Raw genomic sequence first — 16,151 nt, 5'->3', positions numbered from 1 at the left:
CACCACGCCTCAAAGTTCCCGGAGAAATTCACCTGCAGTTGTCCCTGCTGGCTGTGGTCCCCACTCTGCCACTGGGCCTCTTCCCCCTGGTCCTCCAATCCCCCTTCTGCATGAAGAGCTTCATGGAGGGCTGGGCTAGCTCCCTGTTTCTCAAAATGTGGCTCCCGTGTGCTTTGCATACATATCACAGAGCTATATCAAATGGTGTTACTTTTTCTTTTCATTTGATTACAGACCAATACAAATTTCATCAACAGCTGGTAGCAGCTGAGAACAGCATGTGAGAACAATCGTCTGAGGATCAATATTTTTCAAAGGTGAAAAATGCATAGGTCTTTTATAAAGGAAGATATTCTTGCAAGACCAAGAATACCCCCACAGACCCCCACAGCAGCAGGCGTAGGGACTGCATTTTCAAGATACCTACTTATTCCACAGAAATGCTTTTCATTGTGAGTTTCACTGCAAAAGTTTAGTCTCTATAATTGGAAATATGTATATTTTTAGATTATCATCTAAGTGAAAATGCAAAATTTTTAAGTGTTGGTAGAACTGGCAGATTTCTGAGACTATCTGAGCACTTGGTTTGAGAAGCAGGTCTGGACATCCATAAACCAACTGTTCTGTTTCTCACGGAAGGAAAGCTTAAATTACAGCCCGTGGAATCGAGGTAAGAAGGGAGAACTATCCTGTGCGGTGGGAGGTTCTGAGAAGCTCGCTCTAGGGCAGTGATGGGAGTGCTTCCTGGGAGAGGGAAGGACGGTCTCAAGAGGCAAGGGGATGGGCGGGGGAGACTGTGGTTAGCCCTGGGAATTCTCAACTGTTTTTTTTTTTTTAATTTTTATTTATTTATGATAGTCACAGAGAGAGAGAGAGAGGCAGAGACACAGGCAGAGGGAGAAGCAGGCTCCATGCACCGGGAGCCCAATGTGGGATTCGATCCTGGGTCTCCAGGATCGCGCCCTGGGCCAAAGGCAGGCGCCAAACCGCTGCGCCACCCAGGGTTCCCCAATTCTCAACTGTTTCCATGTGAGATGAGACCTTTGACCAGAAGGGCATCAAACATGCAACACTTCTTTCTGGAATCATTTCATGCACCTCTTCTTTCAAGAGGAGTCCCACAGAGGTCTGGGTGAGAAGCTCCCTGAGGAATACTAGTAATTCTGACACCACAGCACCACCCTAGGGGTGCATGAAGAAACATCAAAATGAGAGGTGGTTTCCTGAGCTAGATCAGACCACAGCCCTGGCCACAGGCACAGCCCAGACATCAGAAACCCCCGGGGCCACCAGGCTCCATGCTGCTGCACCTGGCCTGCCCCCAGCTTTGGCCTCCACAGCCTGGGACCCGAGAGGGTAATGGCGGGAGGGACAGGGCAAAAGTGCTGATGCTCCCGACTCGACTCGGTGAAGCTCATCATGACGAGGAGAGCTCTCAAGGCTTACTGTGTGACCACCCTGACAGCCGCTCCCGCACTCCCAGAAGTGCTACCTCAGGGCCAGGAGTGGAAGCAGAATGCACAAGCAGATCTGTCTTCAGCCCACAAAGACAGAAGGCTTAAGGGCTGAAAAGAAAAAGGCTCTGGACTATTGGATCAAAGATGAGTCGCAATGAAGTCTTGAAGCCTCTCCTCTCTAGAAACCCCTTCAGTCAGAGCCACCGGAGTCAAAGGCAGATTGAGCGCTTTTCCTCCAGAGGCAGGGGGCCAGACAAAAGGCCTCAGGCCATCCTCCCACAAGCCCCACGGCCCGCATGAAGCTGCTGGGCTGTTTTCTCCCTGGGCACTATAGGCAGTGGCCACAGCCTACCGGCTTTCCCAGGTTCCAAAAAACAATTGAAACTTGGAAAAAAACCAATGGTGAACTTCAAAATATAGAAACTTGCAAAACTGGAAGCAACACACACTCCATTAAACTCTGCAAACTTTCACGTTATGTGAGCTGGTCCCCCACAGCTGACACTGGCTAGATAACATTTCCCGCGGCATACGGGAGCACTGGGATAGGCTTCATGTGGTGCAGGGGGGAGCCGCACAGCTTGTCCCCTTCCCAGGGGCTAGCTGACCTGGTGCCCTCTGTCCCCCCAGACCTTCCTCTCCCTCCGGCCCCTTCCCTCCCCACCTTCTCCCATTTCACCCTGGCGGTCGCTGTCCTGTGGACCTGAAACAGACGCCTGGAGTCTCCCAGCACCTGGGCCAGTGGCTCGGCTCCTCCCGCCTCCCCTGCCTCCTTGAGGAATCCCAGTGGCTGCCCTGCCTGGGGCCAGCAGAGCCAGGCCCTGACTGCTGTGGTCTACCCCAGTGGCCAGGGACAGACCCCAGGCTTGCCCAGGCCAGGCTAGCATGGGTGGAATCTTCACTGAGGCAGGAACCAGAGGCAGGATTGGATAGAACACAGGCTCTGCAGCCCAGCAGATTCGGCATCAATTTACTTTGAGCCTCAGTTTCCTCACATGTAAAATGATACCCATAATTCATAAAGTCAGGAATGAATTATTATCCCCATCATAACAGCCTCCTTCACAGGGCACAGAAGGTGCGGTGCGGCCTGAGATGGCACAGTGCGTGTGGGGCTTCTACCCTACCCACCACCAACAGCTGCCGCTCTCACTGAGCATTTACTGTATTCCAGGCAGTGTGCACATTACTAAGCATCAGGTATTATTTTGGTGAACTCCTTCAGCAATTCCAGAGGTCCAATTTATCATCCCTGTGTTGTTGAGTAAAACACTGTAGCTCAGAAACGTTACTGTGCCCAGGATCGCACCAAGCTGCGAGTGCAGCACAGACAGGGCTAACCCTGACCCCACACACACTGTCTTTTACCAATCATTCTGCAGCGGGCAGTCCGGCAGAATGTTAACCTAAGAACCAGAAAACCTAAGTTTGTTTCTCTGAGTAGGTGTAAGGTTTTGAACAGTGCTGAGGCCTCCCTGGGCCTGTCCCTTTGTGTGTGAGTGGGAATAACAAGAGCCGCCCGGCTGACTGCACAGAACAGCTGCACAGAACAGCACCTGCACAGATCAAGCTAGATGCTGGACATCAGCACTGTGTGGCCCACAGAACACTCAGCAAGTGCATGAGAAACCTCTTGCAACTCAAGCCAGCTCAGTGGCTGTCCAAGCTCTACTTGAATACTTCTAAGAACACAGAGCTCACTACTTCTTTTAGCAGTTGTTATGGTTAGAAAGTTTTTCCTTTTGCAAGGTCTACAGGGAGTTACTTGCCTGTTACTAGCCCACTGGCCCTGGCCAGGTCCTCCAATGCCCTGCCAGTTGGAAAAACTCACTGCAGTATCACACGCTGGCTGCTAAAGACCCCAAAAGCTGTGTCCCCGCTCTTGTTTTCCAGTCCTGAGCTCCTCATCCTGACACAGAAGGAAGCAGTTCGTCTGTACTGGCTCCCCTCCTGCTCCCAGCCCTCTCCCTGTCCCTGCTTCTCAGACTCCTGGGCCAGGAGGAGATGATCTGAATCAAGGAAGGATGTGGAGGATGCCAGAGATGCTGTTGGCTGCTCCGACCACTCATGCCTCCTGAGGTCCCCATCCTCTGCCAACCCTGCCATACTGGCACCTGGGCTCTGGGGGCAGGACCACATGCACCTTGTAGCTCTTGCCTTGCATCCTGCCTCTCCCCCATCATGCGCCATGCCAGCCCACTCCTGGGCCTATACCTTAAACGACTCCAGGAATCCTCCATGGCCTCCATTCTCAAACTTGTCCTCTTCAGGGCCCAGTCCCAGCATAGCCTGCGTGTGGGTGTGAAGCTCATCATGGAGGTTGTCCAGCAGGGCGGCCCGCGTCCGGTCCTGAAAGAAAAGAGGGTAGGGATTACGGAGCTGGCACAGAGGACAGAGATGTGCCCTCTCCCGGGGGGCTCCCAACACCTAACCAATAGCATCCCTGTGACAGTGTGGACCTGAGGCCTCACTGGGTTCCGTGCTCACAAATACTGCGGTTAGCAATAAAGCTCTGTGGCCTCTGCTCTCTTCCCCTACCCTTCCTCCTTGGGCGATCCCATGGCTCTACCCTGACTCCCAGCTCAGATCTCCACCTCAAGCTCCACAGCCCTACACCCAGCTCCTCTCCATCCAGATGGTGGGCCAGGGCCATGCATACAATGTCCAGGGGGCACCATTCACACACTCCAGCACTAGCCCTGCAGCAGTCCTTGCAGGCCCCTCCAGGTCAGCAGATCCTAACAGACTTCCTTTCTCAATGGCCCCTATGCCAGTGAAGAGTCATCCCTTACAAGCAAGCTGTTATCATCTGCCCTAGACTCTTGTAAAAGCTTCCAGCCTGCCACCTTTCCTGCCCTCCTCCATAGGGATCTGTCCTTCTCATCAACACCAGAGTAATCTAACATACAAAGCAAACCACCACTCTCCTAAGTACTTTATTAGCACCTCACCTCTTGAGTTCAAAGCCCTTCCTGACCTGCCCCCAACCACACCTCCAGCGGAGTCTCCACCCACCCCCCACATGAGTCCTTCTCTCAGGCCATGTCAAAACCCTCTGGGGCTCCCTCAAAAGTCATGCTCTGATCTGTCTGGCTATGCCTATGCTGTTTTCCATGCCTGGAATAATCCTCCCCAATCTTTCCTCCTGGCAAAAGGCTCATCAAATATCTAGATTCAGCAGCCCAAGGGCCACCTCCTCAGAGAAGCCCTTTCTGAGCACACCCCTGTTCTACATGGGCAGAAGTGGTCATAGCCCCCATGCTGGCCTCCATCGTGGCCAAGTGCCCACACTGTGCCATGTTTGTCTCTTAAGTAATGGCTCCTCCCCAGCAGTCCAAAACCTCTGGAAGACAGAAACTGTGTCTCCACACACAGCAGGTGCTCAATAAATGACCGGCAAATGGTTGGCCAGGCCTAAAGTTTGGCTGGAGTTTCCACAAGAAGAAAGAGTTCCTCTATCAACACAGGGCTGAAGAAAGCTCAGAGGGGTGGGCAAAGACAGTGCTCCTCCCCTAAAGCAGCCCCCAGGAACAGACCCCCAGGAGAGGCTGGATAACATGCAGCCGGGAAGGTAGCAGGAAGACTTCCAAAAACAGAACTCTCACCTCCAGCTTCGCAAACTTGTCTGACTTGCAGCAGGCGTTCTCTGCGTTGGTGAGCTTGGTGAGCAGGAACTCCCTGAACTCTGGGCCCTAGAACAGACGAGAAGCTCTGGGATGCTCCCAGCCCAGCTGTCGCCAAATGGGCTTTCAGCCACAGTAACAGGAAAGCAGAACGGGGCACCTGGGGAGGGCCCCTACAAGGTCCCCTTCTGACTTTTGGTCACTTTCTAGCCCAGACCAGGACCACCTGGTAAGATGCCTCCTGGTGGAAACCGGCTGTCCCGTTGCTGGGAAGTCAACCCCCCACACCGTTTCTGTGACAGGAGGCAATTCTTGTCTGAGGCTCCTCAGATGGAGGCATAAGTACAAAACTCTCTTCTAGCAGAAAGACAACCCCAGAGGCAAACGCTCTGACAGAGGGTGCTGTACTGGGCCAGACGGGCAGCACGAGGAGGTGGAGAAGACCCCGGGTAAGGAGATTCTCCCAAGCCTGCCAAGGTGCTTCTCACCCACTCCAGCCACTTCACTCAGACACTGAAACCTGGAGTCTTCTGTAAGAATGGAAAGGAGAATTTCTTACCTTCTGGAAAACAGGAGGGCTGGGCAGAGGTGGGCCAAAGGCGGGTACATCTTCCCGTGCAGTGACTGAGACCTGAAACAGTATCTTGGTGTGGGCCAAGGTAGGGAGAGGGGTCCAAGCTGGGGATAACGCACCCCAAGCCCTGGCCCAAGCGATGCCAACCGCTCACAGCAGATCTCTTCCCCTCCCCAGAATGTAAATACGAGGCTCCTGTGAGCCATTACCACCAGCAGGGCCACCTTGCTTGAAGTGGGGCTACACCGCACAAAGCTATCTACTGCTCTCTGCTGCATTCCTGGAGGCCAGAAATCAGTGTGGCAAGATGACTGGACGTAGGGCCCGACTTCTTACTGCTATGCAAGTGCCCAGGGGGCCTCATGTGACTGGATATTCAGACCATGGAGAAGGCCAAGTGAGCACTGTTAGCCCTGTTTTACTGATGAGCACGTGCCCAGAGACTGAGAGCCATCTCCCCACAAGCACACAGGTGATTAGCCACAGAGATGGTCAGAGAATCCAGACCTCCTGACCCTGACCCTGCCCTGGGGTTTGTTTCCCACAATACTGACTCCCAAATGTGGCCACACATCAGAATCACTTCAAGGGTTTCAAAAATAAATCCCCACTGCATGGGCTCCAAACCTACTGAATCATAAGCTCTGAGGTGGAGCCCAGGAATCTGCAACTGTTAAATGCTCCTCAGAGCTTTTGTGTGGTTGGTGGACTCGTGTTCAGGAGCCCTGGCCCTAAGCATAGGCTCAGACCGTCCAGGTGAGGCTTGAACTAACAGAGCACCAGAGCCCAGGCTGAGAACTGTGGGTGAGAGGACATGAAGCTGCTTTGCACAGGGCGACCCAGGCTCCGGGTGGGTGTACACGGCTGGCCAGCCTGGGAAAGCACAAGCTAACAGAGAGACAGCACCCAGGTGCTCTGTGTGGGGGCCTCCCAGGCTCAGGACAGACCCCACAAGTCCGGCTGCTGTCCCTGTGTGGAGGTGCCCTGGTTTCACCTGTTCTCAACCCACGAGACCACAGACCTCTCTGGAGACTGTGCCCTCTCCCTTCCCTAGGCGGCCACTGACGTGAGCCTGGCCCTGGCCTGCTGCCAGCCTCCCTGGCCTGTGAAGTAGGGCAGATGCAGACAGTCTGCCAGACCGGGCAAGCAGGCAGCTCGGAGCCAGGCCAAGGGAAGGTCCTGCCAGGGTCTGGGAGGAAACAGTGGGAGAGAGCTGGTCAGTGCGGCTTTCTCTCCCCAAGCTCAAGGCTGTCTACATGCCCAGAATTAGGAAATGGTATGTGTTCAGCTGACAAGATTTCTGGCTGGTTCTAGCTGCCAAACAGCCCCACCACCACCACCCACTGCACACAGGAATCTGGGGAGGGCTGGTAGGAAGGAACCTGGGAGGAGGCCAGAGCTCAGGCCTCTGCCCTCTTGCCAGCCCAGTGGCCCTCCTTCTCTGGCTTGCACTACAGCGGTCTGTGCTAACCAGGTAAGGAGCTTCAGACATGCCCTCCCACCCACTGAGTCTCCCAACCAGATGAGCCCACCACAGAGGCCATGTCAGGAAAGCAGAGGACAGGATCCTTCCTGGTGACAGTCATGTATCTTCTATTCCCACAGTGTTCCCTCTCCTGACCCCTTTCCAACGCAGTGCCAGTTCTTCGCAGCTCCCTCCTCTCGAGGACAAGTGGGTTGCCGGGCCAGCAGCAGAAGATGCCAGAACACAACCCCACCTCCCAGTTTTCTAAGTTCACTGCAGGCCTCCCAGCAGGGGGCAGGGCAGGGCTGAGGAAGAGGCCTGAACACAGGAGCAGGCTTGGGGCTTGGGGCAAGAGAGTAAAAGGATATGCCAGGGAGGTGGGGAGCCTCCAAGCACTCCAAACCTGAGATGCCACAGCCAAGAATGGCCTAGAAGCCTTAGAGAACTGAGCCAGGTGCTCAAGCACCAGATCAGCGGTGAGGGGAAGGGGCCTCCCCAGTGCTGTGTGCTTCGCACTGGGTTCCCAACACCTCTGCAGAATTTCAGGAATCAGGGGCAGGGTGGCCTCAGACAGGAAGAGGAGGGGCTCTGGGTGATGGTTCAGCTGGAGTTCCCTTCCAATCTGGCAGGGGACAAAATTCATGTCTGAAAAATAACCTGATGTAATATTTTATGTACACCTGAATTTTAGAGCCAAGTTCCCACCTGCTGGGACGGCTCAGTGATACCGACCACAGGTGGACCTGGACAGAGATTCTGGCTCCACCCCTTCTGGGCTCTGTGGCCTGGGACCTTAAGTAACTTAAGCTCTGAGCCTCAATTTCCTTCCTGTAAAATAGGGCTAACGAGAGACCCTGCCTGACCAGGGTCTAGGGAAGACTCAAGAAGACTATGCTTCTAAGGGCCCAGCACAGTGCCTGGTAGGGAGCCAGTGCCTGAAGAGGGGTAACCTACTACCTGGTGCTTTGGGTTTTTTACTTTCCCTGCTGACCTGCCTGATAAAGGACACCTAAACTATTACAGAGTTCCTCTAAATCACTTCCTAATCTCTCCCTCACACACATACACACACATCGCTCCCCTCTTCCTCAATACCCCTGCCCCAGCTCCACTTTCCCACCTGCAGTATGTCATGGCTGGAAGAACCCAGAGGCTGTCAAGTCCAACTTCCTCATTTCACACAAATGGAAGCTGAGGTCCAGAGAAGGAAGAAACTGGCCCAAGGCCACACAGCAGTCAGAGGCAAGGCCAGGGCCAGAACCCCCAGCTCCTGAGCCTCTTGGTCTGGGGGCCTTTCCTACACATTCCTGCCCTGTCCTCTCCCCCTTTCTTCTTCTTTCCTGTTTCTCCTCCCCAGTGGGGGCTCCTGGGCATATCTCAGCCTCTTCTGCCACAGCCTCTGAGTCTGTAGAGGTCAGTGAAGGTCTCATTTCACCCTGAATCCTCTGAGGAACTGGATCAGGTCCTCCTCTGTCTTCTGAGCACCTGTGGTGCTACTGGGAATGTGAAAGGACAGAGCTTAAGGGAGTGCCTTGGAAGGCCAGCCTCCCTGCACTCTGCACCCCTGGCCCCCACTCGCAGATCTTGCCTTTCTGGCCTGGCTGTTTGCCCGGCAGGCGGACCACACAGTCCCACAGCCTTGGGACAGTCTGGCTCTTCCTGTGGGCCCTGCTTCTCTGCTACTGCCATCCTCTCTAAGAATAGTGCTTTGCCCCAGAACATGGGCTAGGGCTGGGAAGACTTGGTAAAGACTTCTAGCATCAAAGCTTGAGGTGAGGTGCTGCTTTTTTGGGACTTCTGTATTTCTCACTCTACAAAGCTCTTGGGAGAGTAGAGAAGCCAGTTAGCTGAGGTCCATTTCCTATTGGGATAGAAAAACCAATACTACACGTCAGGAGGCCCCATTCTGCCTCAGAGGCCCAGCAGACAAGCTACATGTTTGCACATGACTGCCTGCCAGGGTCCTCCCACCACACAGCTTTACCTCAAAGCTCCCACTCAGTGGCTCTCAGCCTCGACCAGATGTGAAAACAGCCAGTGGGCTGTCTGAGTGGTCCAACGGCTAAACCACTAAATGGTCCTCTCTCCCTCCTCGGAGGCTGGTTCCCTATGTCACCTCCACAGGCCCCACCCCTCGCACATTGCCTGGCATACAGGAGGCACTGAATGAATAAACTTGCTTCCATCGACAACTCAAGCAGCTGTTTTAAGTGAGTGCCCATTTTGGTCTAGGAAGGTGGGTCATCAAGGAAATGCCCAAGCCATGGCTCTTCCAACTTTTTGGCTGAAATTGCTCAGTGACAGAGGAGCATGAATGTGACTGTCTGAATATGAAAGAATCAGCTTGCCTCACAGCATAGAGTGCGGGGTTTTGTTTGTAGTCCCATATTTAATTTTAAAGTTGACGTGAATTAGGCATTTAAAATGTGTGGATTTCTACTGATATGATGATTACATGCATCATTTTCTCTTCCTAAATCTTCAAGCAAAGTTGATACTTCAGGAAGCATTAGGGCTTCAGGAGTCCTTAGAACCAGCACTGGCCCAAATTATGACATTTTCAGGTCTCCCAATTTCTCATTAGCAATGACAGGCTCATTTCCCTGTTAGACTGGTGGTTCCTAACACTGTGAGGAGCAGAGGAGCCCTCTGAGAATTTGAGCTTCGGTTTTTCTCCCCCTAAAACACAAAGTATCACATAAACTCACCACTTTATGCATAAACAAGTTTGCATATCAACATTTTGCATATATCCACAAGGGATTCAAAGACTAACCCACCTAAAAGACCCTGCCTCAGTCTATCTCCCTTGGATCCCACACCCCCCAACACCACTGAGATAGGGAGAAGCTGTTGCACAAGAGATCAGAACTGTTTCCTACAGAGAAGAGAAAGAAAAGGCTGATGGTACCACCATCAGGAACGGGCCAGGTGAGAGCTGCTGGGATTTTTCTGCATTAGGGAGGACACTGAGCCATTCTGGAAGACAACTTACTGATCTGGAGGCTTGGACTCAGCTGCTTGCAACCCCACTCTGTGGGAGTCTTCAAATTAAAGATCTATCATTTCTTCCAGAACAGCTAAACCAGTAGGACGCACTCCAGGCCAGGGCCTACCGGGCCCCCTCCCCTCCACAGTTCTCACCACCACCATTTCTTTTACATTTTTTCCCTTTGTTACCACCCTTCTTCCTCTCGATGTCCTAGCAGTCCCCCCGCCACCCACCCCCTTCTCTTCTTTTATTGCTCTCCCCTGGCTCTGCCTTAGTCCAGCCAATGGCATCACCAGATTCCAAACAGAGGCACCAGGAGTTTCTCAATCCTTGAGTCAGATGCTGCTGAACCTGGAGGCAGCCAGAAAGATGAGATGACTTCAGAAGGTACCTTCCAACAAGAGTCCAGGTCCCAAATCCCAGAACTTGGGCCTTCAGAACATTGGTCACACCAACACTAGGAGCACCATCTTGGAGAATGACCTGAGGAGCCACCGAGCACTAGTGGTCCCTGACATTACTAAATCCAGAATGTGTGGAGAGATGCCTGGGCCTACCACTTCCCCCACCGAATCGTTTTCCTCACCTTGTAGGACGGGGTCTCTGTGCCTGAGTTCTCGGCCTGCACAACGATGTAGGCATGTAAGAAGTTGGAAGCAATCATATCAGGGACAAATGGTGTGTTTTCTTCTTGGAAGATGATGGCCACAATGTCATTCCCAATGTGTCTCTTTCTCTGGAGCTAAACAGAAAGCGGGCCATTGTTATAAGCCAGCTAGGAACATCCTGAAAACAGAACAGATCTGTGCAGGAAATTTCTCATAATTCTATCTTTATTCTATCCTGAAACTCTGAGACCTAGCCCTTCAAGGGAGTTTTCCTCAGGCTTTAGAAACCATCAAAAAGAAAAACATGGGGAAGACACTTAATATGTTAGGTAGAGGCTAGCGAGCATGTTACCAAGCTCTATAGCATGCAGAGCCCTGACTCAGGACTCAGGGAGAAGAGTTAAAAGGTGAGGGACAGGTTTTGCCCTGGTAAAGCCAGTAATGGATCCAGAAGAGACACAAACACAGGTGAAGCTACCTGAGAACAGAAAGAAAGGCACCAGCCAGCATGTGCTAAATCAGCTCCCCACACGAAGTGTCTGGCCCTTTGGGGGCAGAGAGGAGAGTAAAATCAGAGGCCTGGTGCTAATCTGAGAAGGCTTCCTGGAAAAGGAGATGGGAGTAGGGGGTGGGCAGAGCTTGATGGAAATGTGGATAAGCCAGATGAGCGGGCAGATGATTCTACACCAGAGTGAAGGAGAGCCACACTCAGAGAAGGAGGGCAACTTGGCTTGGCAGAGGTCACAGGAGAGAAACCCAAGCCTGATTCTGTGTCCCAAACTGGGCCAGGTGCTTTCACAGGTGATCTGAATCACCAAGCACCTACCATGGTGCATCAGGACCCATGCTGTGCTGTATTCATACACAGGACTTCCAATCCTGGGGCCCTCCTGTACATGGAGCTCTGGCTGGGTGCTCACCTTCAGATTTGTTCCTTTATTAGGCACCTAAGGCATGCAGGCCCTATGTTTCACATCAGTCCTATTTCCAGAGCACTGCTATACAGATTGAGCCCCATGCTGGGTGCTTTTACACAAACTGTAAAAGTTATCCCCCTCTTCCTCCCCTTTCTTGGGAGGAGAAAATTAATATTTATTCAGTCTTTTGCAGAGAGCCAAGCCCTGTGTACTTCCCACTGACTACAAGGGAGACTGAAAGAGAGCCCCAGGCTGGGGCATAGGGCAAGGAGGCTATGAGGGATAGAGACGAAAGTGAGATGTGGGGAGAAAACCTACTTTAGATTCAAAAGGAATCCTGCTCCCATTTGTTTCTGGAACATTCAGTGGTTATTTTAGAGCCAAATCACAGTCTCATTTGCCAATTTCCTTTTTCCCTAAGAAGCCAGGCACTATGTTTACAGTATTACATCTGTGCTCCCTCCTCAGATCTCTGCTCAGAGAGGAATGGGTCAGAGTCTGGTGGAGAGCCTACCTTCCTTTCTGAGTTTCCTAGAGACTGAAACAGCACAAAGAGTGGGAGGGGGCAGATGGTGCAACAGCCAGGCCTCTGCTGTTGGTCTCAGGGCTCACGGAGAGAAGAGCCAGGCCACCCTGGGGACACGCCACTCTCAGAAGCAGCAAATGAGGGAGGGCAGAAAATGCTGGATGCAGGGGTCTCACCCAGGTTCCCTGCTTGTGATAAAGGCCAAATTCCTGCCCACGAGCAGGTGTGGTGAGAGATGAGGCCAAGCAAACTAGAAAGGCTAGGAGGCGGGGCTATGTCTGGGGCAATGATCACTGTTGGGGGGCCTGCCGCCTATTGCTGAGGCAGGAGAGAAGCCTGCCACCAACCAGCCACTGTACTGAGCCCTACAGTCAGAACCTTAGGTGATGCCTACAACAATCCTCTGACTCATGAGGAACATGAGGCCACCGGGTTAACCAGCTTGTCGGGGGTCACACATCCTTGAGAGCAGAGCTGGCGTCAAGCTGCTCTCTGCAAATTCCATCATGTCCCCCTCACCACCACCCTACATGAGCACTGCTGGAGCTTGAGTGTGCTCCAGCAGGGCACTTGGACTCTGCTCCCAGCTCTGCCCCTAATCAACCGGGACACAGTCTTCTAACCACACTGAGCCACCTGGGTGAGATAACTTAATGGAACAGACTGGCCTCCGGATCATGAAAAGATGGAGGGGGCTGCAGCCCCTCAACTACCTAAGACCAGAAGCAGGCTTTCACCTCACACGCCCCACACACCCAAAGCCCTCCTGAGCCAGGTTACCTGCTGGGCATCTCCCTCGGTGAACGGCAGCTTTGTGGAGACGTGAAACATGATCTCCCTGTCCCGGAATACCGTGTACACAGATTCCACCCCCGTCTGTCCGTGGGTCACATCCAGGCCTCCTCGGAAACTGTCAGTAAAACAGGGCAAGAGCAGGAGGGAGAGACTGTGAGGAGAAATGTGCTACGTGGCGCAACCTTCTGAGGATACAAGAGCAGGAGAAGGAATGAGAAGACACGGAAGAGCCAGACACAGAGATAATGATGTATGTGACACAGGCAGGTCTGTGCTTCAGCACACACAAGCTCCAGAGTCCTGCCCATTAGTCTATTATTTAAGAGACAGAGGCAGGACATCCACAGGGTCAGTGGGAAGGGAAGTCACCCACCTACAATCCCAGACAAATGCTGTCCCAGGTGCCCGTGGTCTCCATGGCTGGGCATAAGCCTTTTCTCCCTGCAAGGCCATGTCTAAGTCCTCAGCCCAAAACCAGGGCAACCAGCCATCCTGTCGGGAGCATCCAGAGTCAGCCTGAACAGGTGACAAATGCTGGATTTCCACCCAGCCAGTCCCGGATATGGAGACCCCACCAGAGCAGCACCCAACCTAGAGGTGTCCAAGGAGCCCCTCTCCAGTTATATCCTCGAAGGCAGGAAAGAAAAGTACTAAGAAACTGGGTGGGCTTCCAGGAGCCACCCCTTCTTCCTTAATAGACATGTGGCTCCTGGCCATGGATCACATTCTTCAGCAGGGGGAGGAGGTTGCAGGTTCCTTTAAGAAAATGAAATAAAGCAGACCATGGATGTCAGTCCCCACATATGCTGTAATACAAACCAGAAAATGTGCTCAGGCGGGCATGGCGGGAAGTTCACTGGGCCAGGGGTCAGGCAATCCAGGAGACCCTGGGCACGTGACTTAATCTGCGTAGGCCCCAGTATCCCTTCAATAAAAGGCTAGAAGCCCATGATCTCTGGGGTCTTCCTGGTTTGAAGAGGCTTTATTTCATCTATTCTAACATCTTAACATCTCTGAAATCAGGATGCACCTCAAAGTCGATGGAAGGTGGCATAGGAAAAACAGTAATGCAAGGATCACTGTGCTCACTCCGCATGGGGCACCAGCACTGCTGCTTTGCACGTGTGATCTACATCATTCTCTTAACAACTTGGCAGCATCAGAAGTATTTTTCCCTCCCTTTTACAGCTGAGGAAACTGGGGCTTTCAGAGGTGAAGTCACCGTTCAAAATCATGGAGCCAGTAAGTGGTGGAGGTGGGATTTGTAGCCATGTGTGATTGACTCCAGATGGCAGTGGTGACCTTGTTGGGGGAGGAAGACAGAGGAAGAGGTGGGTAAAGAAGAGAAAGAGAAGGGAAGACAGTGGAGGAAGAAAGTAATCACTGAGCACCTACTACCCACCCCAGGCCCAGAGCTGGGTGCTTTCGCACATGATAGGAGATCCTGCTAATCTGGATGCTGTAGAGGGGGATTCTCGGAGCTCAGCTGTGAGCCAGCCATGAAGACCAGAGCAGGCTGGCCAGGTCTGAAGGCCCTGCTCAAATGCTGCCTTTGTCAAGGAAAAGCACAGGCCATAGTTTTCCAAGCTATAGCCCCAATATTCTTTCTTTCCACTTAGAGAACCAGAGACTACTACATAGATTCCTGCCAGAAGGGGGGAAGAAAGATTCCTGCCAGGGAGATTACTATATTTCGGTCAACTCTTAATTACCCATTCTTTTTGGGTATTACCCAAAATGGGCCACTTCCCCCCAAACTGCAGAGGGTCCTCCTTCCTGAAGGCCTGGCAGGTGAGTGACAGAGGAAGGAGGATTCATTTCACTCTTGGTCTGAGTCAAACCTGGGATGGAGCAGTTTCATCATGCATCAGATGGCCAAATCAGTGCTGTTCCCATAACCTGCCATTCTGGATCATCCCCCATCTCACCTGCTTCCTTAAGAATGCATTTAGATGTGGATCCCTTGCTGAAAAATCCCATGTGTCTTGTGTGTTTTTTTACCTCTCACATATGCCTGACACTCAGCTGCTCCCCAGATCCCTTACTCCGGGCTTTCATCAATGAGGCTGGAGTCATCTCTCTTTGCTGATACCCACCCTTTGAAGTCCTGCAGTGTGATCGTGTCTCCCAACAGGTCTAAGAACTCCTTGAAAGCTGGGCTCTCCTCATTGTTCCCAAACAGCTCTTCCTCCAGGGTCTGAAAGAGAAACAGAACCAGGGGTAAGAATTAGAAAAGCCTTCTTGATGCCAATGGAAGGAATATGGTTGACCAGCTACCTGATCATTTCCTTCCTTTCTCCCCATCCCTCAGCACATTTGTGAGCCAGTGTCTCTGGTTGACTGAAGAAGAACAAAAAGAAGCTCACTCAGCAGAGCTGGAATTTCAGGGCTAGTTAATGAGGACTTTCTATCTCAACAAAGCCTGCTGGTCAGTACAAAAGACAAAGCTGAAGCAAGAGTTCTTAGACTTGATACCAAAAACCAATCCATAAGTGAAAAATTAGTTGGACTTCTGACAAAGGACTAGTATCTAGAATATATAAAGAACTCCCAAACTCAGTAGTAATCAAAATCATAATGAGATACCACTTCACACCCCTGGGGCGGCTATAATCAAAAAGAAAGACAAGAACTGATAGTAAGGAGCACCTGGCTGGCTCAGTCGGTTGAGCATGTGACTCTTCATTTCAGCTCAGGTCATGATCTCAGGGTCCTGGGATAGAACACCACTCAGTGGAGTCTACTTGAGGATTTCTCTCCCTCTGCCCCTCCCCCCACTTGCTCACGCTCTCTCTCACTCTCTTAAAAAAAAAAATACATCTTTAAAAAAAAAGAACTGATGGTGAGGATACAGAAAAGTCAGAAGCCTCATATACTGCTGGTGAGAATGTAAAATGGTGCGGTCTCTTTGGAAAACAGTCTGGCAGTTCTTCAAAAGGCTAAGCATAGAGTTACCATATGGCCCAGCAATTCCACTCCTAAGAATATATCCAAGAAAAATGAAAACATAAGTCCACAAAAAAACTTGCACATGAATGTTAATAGCAGCATTATTCATAACAGCCCAAAAGTGGAAACACCAGAATGTCCATCAACTGAAAAGTGGATAAACGAGATGTGGTATGTCCATACAATATGTAATTCTGCCATCAGAAGAATGTAGGCCTGACTCATGCTACAACATGGATGAACCT

General features: G+C 51.9%; 1 protein-coding gene across 21 annotated transcripts in view; it reads right to left on the bottom strand.

The window, feature by feature from the left end:
* The window catches only part of RAP1GAP2 (RAP1 GTPase activating protein 2), a 229,796-nt gene that overhangs the window by 17,224 nt on the left and 196,421 nt on the right, over positions 1 to 16,151 (bottom strand). For all 21 annotated transcript variants that reach the window (XR_011999763.1, XR_011999759.1, XR_011999762.1 and 18 more), the window contains 6 exons: positions 15,054 to 15,154; positions 12,943 to 13,072; positions 10,698 to 10,853; positions 5,640 to 5,711; positions 5,063 to 5,149; positions 3,672 to 3,806 (listed from right to left, as the gene is read on the bottom strand). Coding sequence is in view for 13 of the 21 variants with exons in the window: in XM_072747957.1 (XP_072604058.1) it covers positions 3,672 to 3,806; positions 5,063 to 5,149; positions 5,640 to 5,711; positions 10,698 to 10,853; positions 12,943 to 13,072; positions 15,054 to 15,154 (681 nt within the window). In the remaining 8 variants the exon portion in view is untranslated. The remainder of the gene's footprint in view (positions 1 to 3,671; positions 3,807 to 5,062; positions 5,150 to 5,639; positions 5,712 to 10,697; positions 10,854 to 12,942; positions 13,073 to 15,053; positions 15,155 to 16,151) is intronic.

The sequence above is a fragment of the Vulpes vulpes genome, chromosome 2 (assembly GCF_048418805.1).
Source record: "Vulpes vulpes isolate BD-2025 chromosome 2, VulVul3, whole genome shotgun sequence".
In the NCBI taxonomy this organism is placed as follows: Eukaryota; Metazoa; Chordata; class Mammalia; order Carnivora; family Canidae; genus Vulpes; species Vulpes vulpes.
This window is presented reverse-complemented; position numbering and strand designations above follow the sequence as displayed.